Raw genomic sequence first — 17,671 nt, forward strand, 5'->3', positions numbered from 1 at the left:
ATTATAATAATAAAAATGTTTAGTACAGAAACTCCCCAACATAATGACCTCTCAAGATAGCAACAATGTGAGATAACCCTGGTTTAAAAATCTTGGCCTACTAGGAAATATTTATATAAGTTTCCATTCCCAGTCACAAATCTAGCATTCTGGTGCAAAGTCACTAAAATATAGTCCAACAAACAAATGTTTATTTAATGTGCCCCTCACTTTTCCCTCCACTGCACCCCACTCACGGGTGTTGTCCTTGGTCAGTGGAGACTCAGAGTTCAGAGGTGTTTTCACATGAGTTCACCTCCCAGTTAGGGGGCAAGAAGGCACCTTGCTCGTTCCTCCAGCTACTCACTGTTCACTCTGGCCACTGTTATGCGTTGTGCCACCATTCACTCCATTGCTGTGTTGCCAATGGCCCTGCACCGTCACCTTCTGCTGCCACCTGCCACTGTGACCTCTACGAGTTGGTCTCTTGAGGTTCCACCAACTCTAAGTGATTTCAGCTGAGCTCTCAGTGGGGGAAACCTCACTGCTAGTGCAGGCTGGGCCATCTCTTCCACAGAAACACTGGCCCCGCAGCAGGACTAAGCACTTAGACCTGATTATCAGTGATTTCTGCTGCAGTGGTCACTTAACAGAACAAAACACTATCTATGGAGCTAATCAGCTCTGTCTTTAAACACTGGAGACGGGAGGTCAAATAATACTTGTGACTCAGACAGACCATCAAGCAAAACACCTGTCGCCACCCTCTCTCTCTCTCTCTTTCTCTCGATGCCCTCAATCAGCACAGGCTAAGTACAGTTCTACTGTCCTTTACTCATACAATAAGAACAACAACATTTCATTACCCCCCTGCATTCAAGTGATTTGTAACCCAACCCCAGCCAAAATCTATCACTTGGGCAACACAGCTGTTTGCTGGATACCTAGGTAGATTAGGTGTGAATGTAAATACAATCTGGTCCTGAAGCCTTCCCCCCCCCAGCCCCTAGTTCATCACTAGCTGTCAGGGAGAGCTCAGTTAGATTTTGTGTACAAATCATCATTTGAAATTATTAGGTTGGCCAACATCACAGAAATGAATGCACTGACATTGTCATGAAAACAACAGCTGTATAAGGAAGCTAGTCTATGTTCATACTTTTCAAATCTATTGTACTTTTTCAGATACACGTATTTTATCATACACTGTATATGATTTTAAAGTGTGTATTAATGTTTCAATTTCAAATCAAATTTCCAAACAATCACTAACTTGGCAACACTGCATGTAACAAGTTCACAAAATTGTGGTGGGGGGTGTTGGTGAAATTCAGAGGGGGTGTAGGGAAATCCCTTCCCCAAGGTCACTAGCGCTCAGACGCACAGGAACCTCCCTGAATGTTTATTCCCTTGGGTCATTTGTGGACTCAGCCATTTCAGAGCAGATTCCGCTCCGACTGGTGAATGGCCCGAGTCACTGCGCTGGGAGAGTCGAGGTGCTTCTCAACGAGCAGTGGGGACCCGTGTGTGATGATGGCTGGGACGTAACTGATGCTGGAGTCGTGTGCAGGCAGCTGGGCTGTGGGACGGCGTTATCAGCCCCAGGAGGGGCTCGATTTGGGCAAGGATCGGGGAATATCTGGCTGGATGATGTCAGCTGCACAGGGACAGAAGCTGCCCTCTCCGATTGCTGGGCTCAGCCTTGGGGAACCTATAACTGTAAGCCTGGAGAAGAAGCTGGTGTTGTGTGCTCAGGTAACCCTCCATGATGTTTTACTGTGGGCGCCGTTGGGTTTGGGCTGGGAAGCTTTCAGCACAGACCCTGCTCCCCTGTCTGAGTCAGCGCTGACCCCAGTGCCCCAGCATGGTGCTAAGGGCCTGTAGTGCAGGGAACCCATTGGGGGTCACAGTAAGTGTCGTTCTTCCCATGGTGTCAGTGCTGACCCTATATCCACAGTTGTACATGCCTGTGCTGCAGGGCGTGGGATGGGGGCTCAGTGTTGGCCCCACTGCCTCAGCACAGCATTTAGCAGGTCTAAGCACTTAGACCTGATTATCAGTGATTTCAGCTGCAGTGGTCACTTAACAGAACAAAACACTATCTATGGAGCTAATCAGCTCTGCCTTTAAACACTGGAGATGGGAGGTCAAATAATACTTGTGACTGAGGCAGACTATCAAGCAAAACACAGATCCCTACCTTCTCTCTTGATGCTCTCAGTCAGCACAGGCTGACTTTACTCATACAATAAGAACAACAACATTTCATTACCCCCCTGCATTCAAGTGATTTGTAACCCAACCCCAGCCAAAATCTATCACTTGGACAACACAGCTCTGTTTGCTGGATACCTAGGTAGATTAGGTGTGAATGTAACTACAATCTGGTCCTGAAGCCTTTCCCCCCAGCCCCTAGCTCATCACTAGCTATCAGGGAGAGCTCATTTATAGATTTTGCATACAAATGATCATTTGAAATTATTAGGTTGGCCAACATCACTGAAATGAATGTACTGACGTTGTTATAAAAACAACAGCTGTATAAGGAAGCTAGTCTATGTTCATACTTTTCAAATCTATTGTACTTTTCCAGATACACATATTTTATCATACACTGTATATGCTTTTAAAGGCTGTATTAATGTTTCAATTTCAAGTCAAATTTCCAAACAATCACTAAATTGGCAACACTGCATGCAAAAAGTTCACAAAACTGGGGCAAGGGGTGTTGGGGAAAGTCAGAGGGGGTGTAGGGAAATCCCTGCCCCAAGGTCACTAGTGATCAGATGCACAGGAACCTCCCTGAATGTTTATTCCCTTGGGGCATTTGCAGATGCAACCATTCTAAAGCAGTTTCCTCTCCGACTGATGAATGGTCCGAGTCGCTGTGCTGGGAGAGTCGAGGTGCTTCTCAACGAGCAGTGGGGAACCGTGTGTGATGACAACTGGGACATAAGTGATGCTGGAGTCGTGTGCAGGCAGCTGGAATGTGGAGTGCCATTATCAGCCCCAGGAAGGGCTCGATTTGGGCAAGGATCAGGGAATATCTGGCTGGATGACATCAGCTGCGCAGGGACAGAAGCTGCTCTCTCCGATTGCAAAGTTCGGCTTTGGGGAGACAGTAACTGTACCCACGGAGAAGAAGCTGGTGTTGTGTGCTCAGGTAACTCTCCATGATGTTACTGTGGGTGCTGTTGGGTTCAGGCTGGGAAGCTTTCAGCACAGACCATCCCCCCCTGTCTGAGTCAGCACTGACTCCAATGTCCCAGCATGGTGCTAAGGACCTGTCCTGCGGGGAACCCATTGGGGGTCACAGAAAGTGTTGCTCTTCCCATGGTGTCAATGCCGACCCTATATCCCCTCCACAGTTCTACATGTCTGTGCTGCAGAGAGCGGGATGGGGGCTCAGTAGGGGGCGCTCTCCCCTCGCAGTCAGTGCTGGCCCCAGTGCCCCAGCACAGCACTTAGGGCCTGCACTGCAGGGAGCAGTACGTGCGCCTCAGTGAGAGACCCTCCCCGTCGCTGATCGCTCTGATCCCCCTGCCCCACTACAGCACAATGGGGTGCTGGGTAACCGTAGATCCCATTTGTGGGGCTTGGGGTTGAATGGATCCTGCAGCCACTCAGGGATCCTTTTAAGAAGTGTGGGGTTCCTATCCCCGTCACTCTGGGTGATTTCCATCTCAGTTAATTACCTCTGAACCTGTAATATCCCCCACTGCTGTGATTGGGGACAGGGTTCTTCCTCACTTACTCTCTTACAAAGCCTATGCGTTTCTGTGCCCTGTCTGTCTCTCAGCTGCCCTATGCCACCCCAGAGGTGGCTGCATGTCAGTGGTGGGGAGTGAGTCCTTGACAGGCAGGCACTGTATTTAGAGGCTATTCAGACCTGTCAGTGGGAGACACTAAATTCCCCAGCGTCACTAGCAATCAGAGGCCCAGGAATCTTTCTGAGTTATTATTCCCTGGGGGTGTTTACAGGCTCAGTCAGTCAGGCTTTGCTCCACTCTGACGGGTGAATGGCCCAAATCCCTGCCCTGAGAGAGTCAAGGAGCTTCACGACCAGCAGTGGGGAACTGTGTGTGATCTCAGCTGGCAGTTACCTGACTGTGCAGGCAAGTGCAGGCAGCTAGGCTGTGGAATGGCATTATCAGCCTGTAGTCATATTGGAAAACCTGGGACCCAGAGAACAAATGAATGTGGGGGACAACTAATGAAAAACAGGAATCAGAGTGAAGGTCAGAGGTTCAAAACGAGGGTGCCGGATGGGGACACCGAGCAGAGAACCCCGGACAGCGCCCACTGCTCCTCAGAGTTGTCAAGGGAGCCAGCGCACGTTGCCCAGTGGAACTCCGCCCGGATGCGTGAGACAAGGGAGGAATGGAAAGAGGCTCCACAGTCACAGAGCCCCCCTCGTCCAGCCTCCTCCTCCTGGTGTTATAGATGGCGAGTTTGGCCAGGGCCAGGAGGAGGCTGACGAGGTCTCGTGACTTCGTGGGGCCACGGATGGGGTGTGCGAAGAGGAACAAGTGTGGGGAAAAGTGCAGCCAGAACGTCAAGAAGAGATTCTGGAGGAGCCGGAATAGGGGCTGCAGCCTGGCGCATTCAAGGTAGGCGTGCGCCAGGTTCTCCCTCACGCCGCAGAAGGGGCAGGCCTCAGGTACGGGGGTGAACCACATCAGGTGCACGCCCGTGCTCACGGCTCCGTGAAGGAGTCGCCAACCGATGTCCCCGTGGGACCAAGGTGGAATAAAGGCTGGCCCACCGGGGCTCCTCACCCTCTTTAGGTGGAAGATAGTCCCGCCTTTTGGTGTCGGGGCGGGACACGAGGGTGAGGAAATGCAGTGTGTGGAGCATGAGCGAGTACAGTTGGTCTCTAGGTGCCATTCGGAACGGGACCGGCTGCAGGGTGTGCAGACGGCTCAGGGTGTGTGTGGCGGGGGAGGCCAGGGGGAGCTTGGGGAACAGAGCCAAATAAAAATGTCCGGAGGGCCCGAGGTGAGGGGTGGGCGGGGAGCGCCCTCTCGCAGGGCTCGCCGCAGGAAGATGAGAGAAACGGGTGACAAGGCGGCCCCCACCTCCTGGAGTACGCAAGGGGGGTCGGAAGGGTGGAGAGCCCCATGCGCCGACCGAGCTCACAGGGATCCACCCAGTCCCCCCTGTCATAGTCTAGGAGGTCTCCGACCCTAGTGGCTTCTGCCAGGACCAGCCTCTGGTGCACTGAGGGAGACTCCGCCACCTGCACACGTAGATCGAGGTTGTGTAGCAGGTGCTCCGGGAGGAGGTCCGCCCCTTGGTGGCCACAAAGGACCTGGTCGCTGAAAAGAGCTTCCAGGTCTGAAGAAGGTCCTGGTGGAAGACGGGCAGCTCTGAGAGGTCTCATGGAAGGCCCCTCGAGTGGAGAAAGAGCTGCTGGTCATATCGGAGCCCTCGGAGGCGATGGAGGAAGGCGTGTGCCAACGTGCTCCATGCCGGAATACCTGCCCCAGAAAGGAGTCTCTGCAGGGCCTGGAGGCAGAAGACATGGACCTGGCTGCAAAGACAGACCAGGTCCTGTCCTCCCTCCTCCAGGGGGAGGCTCAAAACCCCTGCAGAGACCCAGTGCAGCCCCAGCCAGAAGAACTCCAGGGCCGTTCTCTGGAGCCTGGCCAGGATCCCCGGGGCTGGGCTCAGCATGTTGAGCCAATGCTAGAGCATGGACAGGACTAGCTGGTTCAGCACCAGCACCCTCCCTCGCAGGGAGAGACACCAGAGCAGTCCTGTCCATCTCCGCAGCCGCTCACCCACCCTGGCCTCCAAATCCTGCCAGTTCTCCGGCAGAGGAGACAGAGGAAGGGCTTGATCTCCAGAGCATACAGCTTGCCCGAGAGGGGCACCCCTGCCATACTCCCCGTCCGAAGCTGACTGGCTCGGTCAGGGTCTAGTTGAGCCTGACCAGACATTCCACATCAGCGTACAGCACTTGGAGAAAGCCCACAAACGGGCCCAAAGCTGAACGCCCGCAAAGTGCCCAGGAGATACCCGTGGTCCATCCTGTCGAATGCCTTCTCCTGGTCCAGGGACAAGAGGGTGAATGAGAGACCATCCCTACGCCCCAGCTCCAAGAGGTCCCAGACCAAATAGTATTGAATATGGTCCGGCGTGGGACGGTGTAGGTCTGATCAGGATGGACCACGTCCACCAGCACGGACCCCAGCCGCAGCGAGATGGCCTTCACTATGACCTTATAATCCGTGCTGAGGAGCGAAATGGGACGCCAATTCTGTAGGTCGCGGAAGTCCCCCTTCTTTGGCAATAAGGCGAGCACGGCTCGCCTGCACGAAAGAGGGAGGACCCCGCTCTGCAAAGACTCAGCCCAGACGGTGACTAGGTCTGGGCCGAGGACGTCCCAGGACATGCGGTAGAACTCCATGGTCAGTCTGTCCATGCCTGGGGATTTTTGGTGGGCATGAGACGGAGGGCTTCCGAGAGCTTGGCCAGAGAGAGAGGCAGCTCCAGCCGATCTCAGTCGCCCGCGCTGATCATCGGGATTTCAGTCCAGAGCACCCTGTGGGCTTCGGCATCGGTCAGATCCGGGGAGAAAAGGCTGGTGTAGACGGCCCTGGCCCTTCCACGCATCTCCTCTGGATCCGTGAGGGGGGTGCCATCCTCCGCCAGAGGCAGGTGACGTGCTTTTTAGCCCCCCTCTTTTTCTCCAGGGTATAGAAGTGGGAGCTGTGATCCATCTCCCAAAGGAGACGGATGCGGGATTGAATGAAGGCACCCTGGGCCCGATGGTCCTCCAGGACTCGGAGCTCCTCCCGCTTCTCCCGGTACGCTGCGCAGAGGGATGGATCCTTGGGGTCGGAGGCCCGATGCCTCTCTAGGTCTAAGACCTCCCGCTCCGACTGCCCTATCACTGCATCCCTCCGCCAGCTGGTGCCCCGGGTGTATTCGCGGCAGAAGAGCCATGCGTGCACCTTCCCCACATCCCACCACCGCCGTGCCAAGGGAAAAGTGTGCCGCTACCCCCGCCAGGCCAGCCAGAACTCCCGGAAGGACACCACAAAGCCCAAGTCCTCCAGAAAGCTGTTGTTAAAATGCCAATAGGCCGGCCCCGGCCTCTCCGAACTGAGAGAGGCCGTCACTGTCAACAAGCAGTGATCCGAGAACAGGGCCGGCCGGATTCCGGAGGTGTGGGCCCATGCCAGATGGAATCGTGAGAAATAAATGCAGTCCAACCGGGAGTGGCGTGACCGATCATCCTCCACCCGAACATAGGTGAAGGTGGTGTCATCGTCCGGGTGGTGGTCACACCAGATGTCCACCAGGGAGTGATGGTCCACAATCTCCCTGAGGACGCTTGCAGCTGCCTGGGATTTCTCGACTCCTGAGCGGTCCTGGTCCTTGAGGGTGGTGTTGAAGTCCCCACCCAGGACCAGGCACTCATGAGGATCCAGGGTTTCAAGGAAGGCCGACACCTGCCAGTAGAAATGCACTCGTTCCGGGCCTGTGTTTGGGGCATAAACGTTGACCAGGTTTAAGGTCAGCCCCGCCACACAGGCCCGGACGTGCAGCAGGCGGTCTGGCACGACCTTGGCGACCCCCCAGCACCTTGGGCCGTAGCTTGGGGGAGAACAGGGTGGCCACCCCAGCCGAGCCAGCGCTGAGATGGCTAAAATAAACCCTGTCCCCCCACTCCAGCCACCAGCTAGCCCCTGGCCCTCTTTGCCGGTGGAAGGGGTGGCCATGGCAGCGGCAGAGTCCGGGCTCAGGGTCGCCCATAGCGGCGGGCAAGTGGGGCAATTTGCCCCAGGCCCCGGGTGCCACAGGGCCCCCCATGAGAGTTTTCGGCAGCAATTCGGCGGCGGGTCCTTCACTCGCTCCGGGACCCGCCGCTGAACACCCCAGGCCCCCTGAATCCTCTGGGCGGCCCTGTCCGGGCTAGTGGTGGCCGAGAGGTCAGCTGCTGGGGCGGGCAGGGGCAGTGGCAAGGGGGGAACCACGGGGTCAGCAGGGGCAGAGGTAGGGGCAGGTGCAGGGGTAGGGACATGGGCAGGGGCCTCCTCCATATTGACAGAGGGCAGGAGGAGGCACTAATATGGAGGGGCAGGCAAAGGGCAGCCACTCCCCCCCACTAGACAATACGCAGGGGAGGAGGGTTCAGTGGGAGGGGCAGAGGGATGCAAGGGAAGGGGCTAACCACTCCTCCATGTTAGGCTGTAGGCAGGGAAGGAGGGTGCCCTGGGGTGGGGGGGAAGGAGGTGAAGGAGAAAAAGCAACCCCTTCTCCCCGCTTGATGACACGCAGGGGAGGAGGGTCCAGCGAGAGGGGCAGAGGGTTGGGGGAGGGAAAGGGGCCAACCACTCCTCCTTGCTGAGCGCTATGCAGGGAGGAGTGGTTGGCCCCTTTGATTTGATTTGATTCAGTTCAATTCAATTCACTTCAATTCAATGTGCACAAAGGGATAGGCCCTGGCACCAAAACTCAGCCAAAGTCCCTTCAGCAAGGAGCCCCGCCCCTTGCTATTTTATAGCACATGGCACTTACACAACAAGTTGCATAACACAAACTTTTTAACCAATCATATTCAACTCCTCCGTACATGGATTTGTTCAGCACATGCCCATACCCCTTCACTCCCCCTCCCCTTGGCCTCTTCTAGAATGTTCTTAGGGTGGTAAGCCACAGCATGCTTCTTTATGCATATGCAGCAAAGAGTCCTGTGGCACCTTATAGACTAACAGATGTATTGGAGCATGAGCTTTCGTGGGTGAATACCCACTTCGTCGGATGCATGTAGTAGAAATTTCCAGGGGCAGGTGTATATATATGCAAGCAAGAAGCATGCTAGAGATAACGAGGTTAGTTCAATCAGGGAGGATGAGGCCCTCTTCTAGCAGTTGAGGTGTGAAAACCAAGGGAGGAGAAACTGCTTTTGTAGTTGGCAAGCCATTCACAGTCTTTGTTTAATCCTGAGCTGATGGTGTCAAATTTGCAGATGAACTGAAGCTCAGCGGTTTCTCTTTGAAGTCTGGTCCTGAAGTTTTTTTGCTGCAGGATGGCCACCTTAAGATCTGCTATTGTGTGTCCAGGGAGATTGAAGTGTTCTCCTACAGGCTAAAACCCCTCCAACGCATCATCAGGGATCTACAACCCATCCTGGACAATCATCCCTCACTTTCACAGGCCTTGGGTGGCAGGCCAGTCCTCGCCCACAGACAACCTGCCAACCTGAAGCATATTCTCACCAGTAATTGCACACTGCACCATAGTAACTCTTACTCAGGAACCAATCCATGCAACAAACCTCGATGCCAAATCTGCCCACATATCTACACCAGCGACACCATCACAGGACCTAACCAGATCAGCCACACCATCAACGGTTCATTCACCTGCACGTCCACCAATGTAATATATGCCATCATATGCCAGCAATGCCCCTCTGCTATGTACATCGGCCAAACTGGACAGTCCCTATGGAAAAGGATAAATGGACACAAATCAGATATTAGGAATGGCAATATACAGAAACCTGTAGGAGAACACTTCAACCTCCCTGGACACACAATAGCAGATGATCTAGGTGCAAGCAAACAATATGCATTTTAACATGGCTAAATGTAAATATCTACATGTAGCAACAAAGAATGCAGATCATGTTTACATGGTGGGGGATTATATCCTGAGAGGCAGTGGCTCAGAAACAAATTTCCAGGTTGTGGTAGACAATCAGCTGGGCACTGAGACTCTGTGGTCAAAAGGGCTAATGCAATCCTGGGATGTATAAAGAAAGGATTCATGAGCTGTAGTAGAGAAGATATTTTACCTCTATATTTGGCACTGCTGTGGCCATTGCAGGAAAACTGTATTCAGTTCTGGTGCCCACAATCCAGGAAGGATGTTGATAAATTGGAGAGGGTCATAGAAGAGCCACAAGAATGATTAAAAGGCAAGAAAACCTGTCTTACAGCGACAGGCTCAAGGAGAAGGGTAAGAGATGACTTGATCACAGTCTACAAAAATCTACCTGGGGAACAAATATTTAACACTGGGCTCTTCAATCTAGCAGAGGAAGGTAGAACAGGATCCAATGGCTGGAAGTTGAAGCTAGACCTATTCAGAGTGGAAATGAGGCATACATTTAGAATGGTGAGGGTAATTAACCACTGGCACAATTTACCAAGGGTTGTGATGGATTCTCCATTGCAGACAATTGTTGAGTCAAGAATGGATGTTTCTGTAAAAGCTCTGCTCTCGGAATTATTTTGGGAGACGTTCTCTGCCCTACGCTGGAGATCAGACTAGATGTTTACAAAGGTACGTTCTAGCCTTGAAGTCGATGAATCTATGATTGCCTGCCCCGCTATGGCACAACGGGGCACTGTGTAATCACAGGCCTCATTGGTTGGATATGGTATCAAATTGAGCCCATAGCCAATTACATGGACTAGAAACGAGGGTCACTTTGTCAAGAGTAGGTCTGATATCCCCATTGTTGTGGCCAATTTTCATCTTAGTTAATTAATCCTGAACCTGTAATGTTCTTTGGGAGCTATGATTGGACACAGGCTGCTTCCTCGCTTCCTGTTCTAAACAGCTGGGCCATATTTCCCTGTCCTGTTTCTCAGCTGCCTGGCCCACCCAAGAGGTGGCTTCATTTCAGTGGTGAGGAGAGAGCCTGTTCTCCCATTCTCATGCCGTCTCTGTGCGTGGAGCCTGTTTAGACTAACAGAGTTTAAGGCTGGAAGGGAGCGTTTTGAGCATTGAATCGGGCCATCGGCAAAACTCGGCAAGAGAATCTCTCTTGAGCCAAGGCCACAACTTCTGTTTGAGTTATCACAGAAAGACACCCAGTCTTCTTCCTGTATAGACTTAAAATGCCAGAGTCTCTGCACGCTGCCCCATCCTGAGCGCTGACTCCGCAGCTCCCATTGGCTGCGGCTCCCATCTGCCTCCTGCACTCCAACCGCCTACCCGAGCCCTAAGCCCCCTCCCGCACCCAAACTACTTCCCAAAGCCTGCACCCCGCACCTCCTCCTGCACCCCAACCGTCTGCCTCAACCGGATGAAAGTGGGGGTGGGAGAGAGCAAGCGACAGAGGGAGGGAGGCTGGAGTGAGCGGGGGCAGGGCCTCAGAGAAGTGGGCGGGGCAAGAGTGTTTGGGTTTGTGTGATTAGACGGTTGGCAACCCTAATGTCAGTATGTGTGCGTGTGACAGTGTGTGTATTTGAGGCAATGTGTGTGTGAGCATAACAACGAATGGGGGTTGTGCCTGGGACTCTGTGTGTGTGTCTGCTTGTGTAGCAGCGTGTGTTTGAGTGTGTGTGTGTTTGTGTGTGTGTGAGTGTGCGCACACATGCACACATGCAGGTGGGATGAAATAGAAACGGCTCCTCTCTGCTCTGTGCAGACACACACACCCCATCCGCGAGCCGTGCCGGGTATCTGGGCGCCTGTATCTCATGCCCTGTGCTTTGTGTTTCAGATCAGGGCCCGCTGAGGCTGCGGCTGACGAATGGCTCAAACTCCTGCTCCGGGCGAGTGGAGGTGCTGATTAACACCACCTGGGGTGCTGTGTGTGACGCTGGCTGGGGCCTGCCGGAGGCAGGGGTGTTGTGCAAGCAGCTGGGCTGCGGCACGGTGCAGTCAGCCCTGGGAGTTCAGTTTGGTCAAGGGGCCGGTGACATCTGGCTGGACAGCGTGAGATGCTCAGGCCAGGAGTCTCTCATCAGTGAGTGCCTGCTGAGCCAGCTGGATCCCGGGCAGTGTGGCCGTGGCTACAAGGCCAGCGTGGTGTGTGCCAGGCAGGCTGGTGAGTGCCCAGCACTGTAGCCGTGCCCATGTTCCTGCAGACACGGGGTGGGTGGGAGTGACACCCTGGCCATGCCAAGGGGATGCCGGTCTCCAAGGGGGCAGCGCCAGGGCTCCTGCCCACCACACCGAGGTTACTGGCTGTCCCAGCAGTTCCCACAGCCCTGCTCAGCCTGGAGCACCACTCCTGGGTCTCTGAGCAGCCTCCTCTGCCACGGGGCTCCCTCTCCTGCCAGCCCTGGCTCCGGCGCTGGAGGCTGCTACCCCTGCAGGCAAACCCAGAGCACAGATCTGGGGGGCAGAAAGCCTGTGGGGTCTGGGGGAGAAGTCTAGGGGGCAGGGCCTTTAGAAGCAGCTGGGGAGGGGCCTCTGGGAGCTGGTGCCCCACCACCAGCAAAAATCCACCCTGGGGAAACAAGCCCAGAGCTCTAGCAGAAGTGCCAGGTGAGAGGGGTGGGGAAAGCCCCTGTGCCCTGAACTCAGTCCCTGGCAGAAGCACCGGGTGGGCGGGATGGGGGATGTCCCATATTGGGTGACCAGATGTCCAGTTTTTGACTGGAACACCTGGTTGAAAAGGGATCCTGGTGGCTGTGGTCAGCACCGCTGACCGGGCCGTTGACTGTCTGGTTGGCGGTTCCATGCAGCTGGGCTGGCAGGCTCCCTGAGGCTCCCGGGAAGCAGTGGCGTGTCTTCCCTCTGGCTCCTAAGCATAGGGCAGCCAGGGGGCTCCACACGCTACCTCCACTCCAGTCACCGCCTCCGCAGTTCCCATTGGTCAGGAACCACGGGCAATAGGATCTGTGGGGGCTGTGCCTGTGGACCGGGTAGCACGTAGAGCCTCCTGTTCGCACCTCCTCATAAGAGCCGCAGAGGGGACATGCTGCTGCTTCTGGGAGCTGCTTGAGATTAGCGCCAGCTGGAGCCTGCACCCCTGAGTCCCTCCCGGGCCCCAACCCCCTGCCCTGATCCCCCTCCTGCCCTCTGAATCCCTCGATCCCAGCCTGGAGCACCCACCTACACCCCAAACCCCTCATCCCCAGCTCCACTCCAGAGCCTGCATCCCCAGCCGGAGCCCTCACTCTCCCCGCCGTGCCTCAACCCCCTTCCCCAGCCTCCTGATCCCCCTCCTGCCCTCTGAGTCTCTCGATCCCAGCCTGGAGCACCCACCTACACCCCAAACCCCTCATGCCCAGCCCCACCCCAGAATCCACACACCCAGCTGGAGCCCGCACCCCACCCCTGCATTCCAATCCCCGCTGCCCAAAGCCCCCACCTGCATCCCAAATCCCTCAACCCCCTTCTCCAGCCTCCTGATCCCCCTCCTGCCCTCTGAGTCTCTCGATCCCAGCCTGGAGCACCCGCCCACACCCCAAACCTCTCATGCCCAGCTCCACCCCAGAACCCACACACCCAGGTGGAGCCCGCACCCCACCCCTGCATTCCAATCCCCGCTGCCCAAAGCCCCCACCTGCATCCCAAATCCCTCATCCCCAGCCATCAGTCTGCACCTCCAGCCAGAGCCCAGAGCCCCCCAGCCTCCTGAGCCAGCCTGGAGAAAGTGAGCGAGTGAGTGAGGGCGGGGAAAGCGAGCGACAGGGGGGAAGTAATGGAGTGAGCAGGGGCAGGGACTTGGAGAAGGGGCGGGGCAGGGGGCAGGGCCTCAGAGGAGGAGTGGGGCAGGGGGCAGGGCAAGGGTGTTTGGTTTTGTGCGAGTAGGAAGTTGGCAACCGCTGCGGCCCCGGGACTGGAGGATGCTCGCTCCCCACTGCAGCCCCGGGACTGTGGCAGGGGGGACAGAGCTTCTCCGGCCTTGGGGCTGAAGTGGGGGGCACAGAAAGGAACAAATGGATTGTGGGGCCCCAGTGGGGGTGGAACAGGGTCAGGGCTGCAGGGGAAAGGGCAGAACAGGATGGGGCCCTGGGCGGGGTTGCAGGCGGAAGAGGTAGGGAGGGGCCCCCACTTGCTCTGGCCCAGGGTGCCAGGAAACATTAACCTGCCTCTGGCTGGGGGGGGACCTGTGGGGTAGGGTGACCATATTTCCCAGAGGGAAAATGGAACATCACATGGGGCTAGCCCAAGCCCTCCTCCACCACCCTGCGGGGCTGGTCTGAGCCGCTCACCCGAGTCCTGCCTGCCCCCTCATGCCAGGCTGGGGCTGGTGTCGCTCCTGACCCGACCCCTGCCTGCCCCCCACCCGACCCCTGGCTCTCCCCCTGCACGGCGCTGGCATCACCACCTGCCCCCCAATGTTCCTCTGCACCCCACTTTGTGACAAATGCCCACGTTTGCCAAAAAATTCAGGACGGTTGTGACAGGGTTTAAAAAAGGGACTGTCCTGGCCAAAACGGGATGTCTGGTCACCCTACTGTGCGCGGGGGACAGAGTTGGGCCCTGGGGCGTTATGGGGCAGGGGAGGGAGTCAGCCTTGGCAGGGGGCTATGGGTGGGGAGGGAGTCGGTCTCAGGGGCTGTGGGGCAGAGATGGGCAGAGCTCATTGTCTCATGGGCTCTCTCCCCAGGCCTCGAGATACTCTACTATGTGCTTATCGGCCTGGGTGCCCTCGTGGTGCTGATCTGTGGGGCCCTGCTCTGCTGGAGGATGCGTCGGAACAGAGCCTCTGGGAACTCCCTGGGTAAGAGCCCTGGACCCCCACAGGGGAGGGGAAGGGGGGGGGACAAGGGCTGCCCTGCCGTCCTGACCCAGGAATCCAGCCCCAGCTGCAGCCCAGTGCCCTGTCCATGCCCTGGGCTGCCTCCCTGAATGGGGACCTGCTGTTCTCACAGCTACTGGGGACCCTGCACTAGCTGCCATGCACAGGCCCACTGTCCTGGCCTGCGGGTGCCCTGTCCCTACAGCCCTGCCCTGGCAGTGGGGTTCCATTCACAAGGCACCCTGGAATGCTGGGTGAGGGGGGCTGGGGGTGGCTAGGGTTGCCAGGTGTCCATTTTTTGACTGTAACGCCCGGTTGAAAAGGGTCCTTGGTGGCTCCAGTCAGCACCGCTGACCGGGCCGTTAAAAGTCCAGTCTGTGGCACAGCAGGGCTAAGGCAGGCTCCCTCCCTGCCTTGGATCTGTGCAGCTCCCCAGAAGTGGCCGCCATGTCCCTGTGACCTCTAGAGGCAGGGGTGATCAGGGAAGCTCTTCATGCTGCCCCTGCCCCCAGCACCAGCTCCACAGCTCTCATTGGCTGGGAGCAAAGGTCTATGGGAGATGTGGGGGGCAGTGCGCTTCTGGTGGCTGCGCTTCTGCCTTGGAGACGGACATGCCGGCCACTTCCAGGATCAGTACGGAGCCAGGACAGGCAGGGAGCCTGCCTTAAGCCCGCAGCGCTGCCGACTGGGAGCTGCCTGAGGTAAGCTCTGCCTGGCAGGAGCCCGCACCCTGAACCCTGTGTCCCAGGTCAAAATCCCCACCCGCACCCTCCTTTCCTGCCAGAGCCTGCACCTGCACCCCAACCCTCTGCCCCAGGTCGGAACCCCCTCCCGCACTCCAAATCCCTTGGCTGCAGCCTGGAGCCCCCTCTTGAACTTCAAACCCCCAGCCAGAGCCCTCACCCACTCCAACACCCCACATCCTGCCCCCACCTGGAGCCCCCTCCCACACCCGGAACCCCTCATTTCTGGCCCCACCCCAGAGCCTACACCCCAGCTGGAACCCTCACCCCCTCCCACAGCCCAGCCCCCTGCCTGAGCCCAGTGAAAGTGAGTGAGGGTGGAGGAAATCAAGCGATGGAGGGAGGGGGGCTGGAGGGAGTGGGGGGGTGGAGCCTCAGAGGAAGGGCAGGGGTGGGGCCTTGGAGCAGGGGATGGGGAAAGGGTGTTCAATTTTGTGAAATTAGAAAGCCGGCAACCCTCGCCTGGGCACTTCATCCTGTCCTCTTGCTTGCAGGCCACGTGAACATGGAGGAGCTGGGGGCTCCAGGGACCCGTCTCCAGCCCCAGGGTGGGGCAAATCCAGAGCCCCCCAGGGAGCCCAACAGCGAGATCACCCGGCTGGTGAAGGAAAACCCGGTGCTGTGAGAGCCGCATGCCGGCTGGGCTCAGCCTGCAGTGAGACGGGCCGGTGGGATCCTGCGCAGAGCAGCTCCAGGGCTGCCAGGTCCTGGGCTGTGGGAACTCTGCTGGGGCTCGTCCGGGGGCTGGGGCTGCTGGCTGGAGGTCTCAGCTCCCCCATTACCATCCCCAACTGCCTTGGAAGCCTCCTCTGTTCCATCCCCCACCCCCCAAAGCTTTCCCTGGTGCAGGGCCCACGCCCATCCCTGAGCAGCCTGTGCCCAGCCATGCAGACAGCAGGTGGTGCGCCCGGCAGAACCATTGTCAGGTGCACAGAGACAGCCGGCTCCTTCCCCACCCAGCGACCATCCCAACATTTAAATGAGCTATGGGGAGAGACTGACTATGGGTGTCTGTCTGTGCCCAGTGTGCCAGGCCCTGTCTGTCTGCTTGTGCCTGATGCCCCCTGAGCTCGGGGCACCAGGCCCATCTCTCAGTGCAGCAGCCGGCCAGGCCCCCAGTAAATGATCGTTACTGTTTCTAGTATGTAGATAAGGTGCAGAACTAAGTGCAGCTGCATGATGGTGCCTTGTTTATTGGAAAGGAATGGGCCAGGTTACAGATACAGAGAGCTCCTCTCTAACCTTCCCACCGCCACCCTGTCCTTGTGCTGCATAAACACCCGGCAGTGATATTACACAGCTAGACACGGGGACAGCAGCTGTGTCCAGGCACCAGCCCTGTTGTGCATTTCACTGCAATGTGCAGATCAGCCTAAATCATCATGATGGTCCCTTCTGGCCTTAACGTCCATAGCTCGATGGAATTGTGTGTATAATGATAATGTAGCACTATCAGCAAGTCATCCTCTTCCTTCACTGGGGGGTGAAATTAGCAGAGCCCTGCGTGGATAGAACATTTGTATCCGCATCTGAGCCACAACCCGCAAAAATGATCCATGGCTCTCGGTGGCTATAAAGCAGATATCCGTGAGCGTGCAGGCTCTAGAAATTAGGTACGTCCGGCTTTCCACAAGAGGCCTGTTCAAGCGGCTCTGCCTCTTTTAGACAACACTTGTGAGACACTTAGCGGACGCATCAATAGTCCATTGGCCTCTGCCTAGGTAGAGTGACCATAGTTCAGGTTCCCCCAAGGAGGACACTATTGTGGGGGGAAGGGGGGATCTGGGGGGAAGAGGAAGGAGTACCTGGGGGGTGCTGGGGGGATGTTTGGGGGGTACTGGAGGGGTGCGTGTGTACTGGGAGGGGTACCTGGGGGAATGGTGGAGGGGGGTACTGCAGCCTCACTCTTGAGCCCCCGCCCTCTCGCAGCCCCTTCCCCTTGAACTCCATCCCTCGCACTGCCCCTTCCCCCAGAGCCCCTCTTCTTGTTCTGCCCCGTCCCCTGAGCCCCCTGCCCTCCTGCCATGCCTTCTCCCTGAGCCCCCGCCCTTGCTCCGCCCCTTCCCCATAAACTTAAAAAGCAAACTAACATTGTTCTTTAAAGAGCAACAAAGAGTCCTGTGGCACCTCATAGTCTAACAGATGTATTGGAGCATGAGCTTTCGTGGGAGAATAACCTCTTCGTCAGACGTATTCACCCACGAAAGCTCATGCTCCAGTACATCTCTTAGTCTATAAGGTGCCACAGGACTGTTTGTTGCTTTTTACAGATCCAGACTAACTCGGCTACTCCTCTGATACTATTCTTAAAAGAGTTTCTTTAAACATTTAGAAAGCTATGACTTGCCTTTTGCCGCTTTTTAAAACTGTAAACCCCTTCTTTATGTGAGGGTTTTGTATAATATTGCTATTCCACAGGAACTTACTTCTTCGCAATTTACATTCCTGAAAGCTATTTTACAGGGTTTTTTCTTACTATGCAAGTCATTTAGACAAAAAATTA

At 56.3% G+C, this 17,671-nt stretch overlaps 1 protein-coding gene across 1 annotated transcript in view; it reads left to right on the forward strand.

The window, feature by feature from the left end:
- LOC123350252 (deleted in malignant brain tumors 1 protein-like) overlaps positions 1–17,289 on the forward strand; it is a 32,904-nt gene extending 15,615 nt beyond the window's left edge. Inside the window, exons 5-9 of the mRNA XM_044988742.1 lie at positions 1,411–1,734; positions 2,813–3,142; positions 11,450–11,776; positions 14,294–14,407; positions 15,663–17,289. Of these exons, the coding sequence (XP_044844677.1) occupies positions 1,411–1,734; positions 2,813–3,142; positions 11,450–11,776; positions 14,294–14,407; positions 15,663–15,793 (1,226 nt within the window). The 3' untranslated portion in view covers positions 15,794–17,289. The remainder of the gene's footprint in view (positions 1–1,410; positions 1,735–2,812; positions 3,143–11,449; positions 11,777–14,293; positions 14,408–15,662) is intronic.
- The last annotated feature ends 382 nt before the right edge of the window (positions 17,290–17,671 follow it).

The sequence above is a fragment of the Mauremys mutica genome, chromosome 15 (assembly GCF_020497125.1).
Source record: "Mauremys mutica isolate MM-2020 ecotype Southern chromosome 15, ASM2049712v1, whole genome shotgun sequence".
NCBI classification, from domain to species: domain Eukaryota; kingdom Metazoa; phylum Chordata; order Testudines; family Geoemydidae; genus Mauremys; species Mauremys mutica.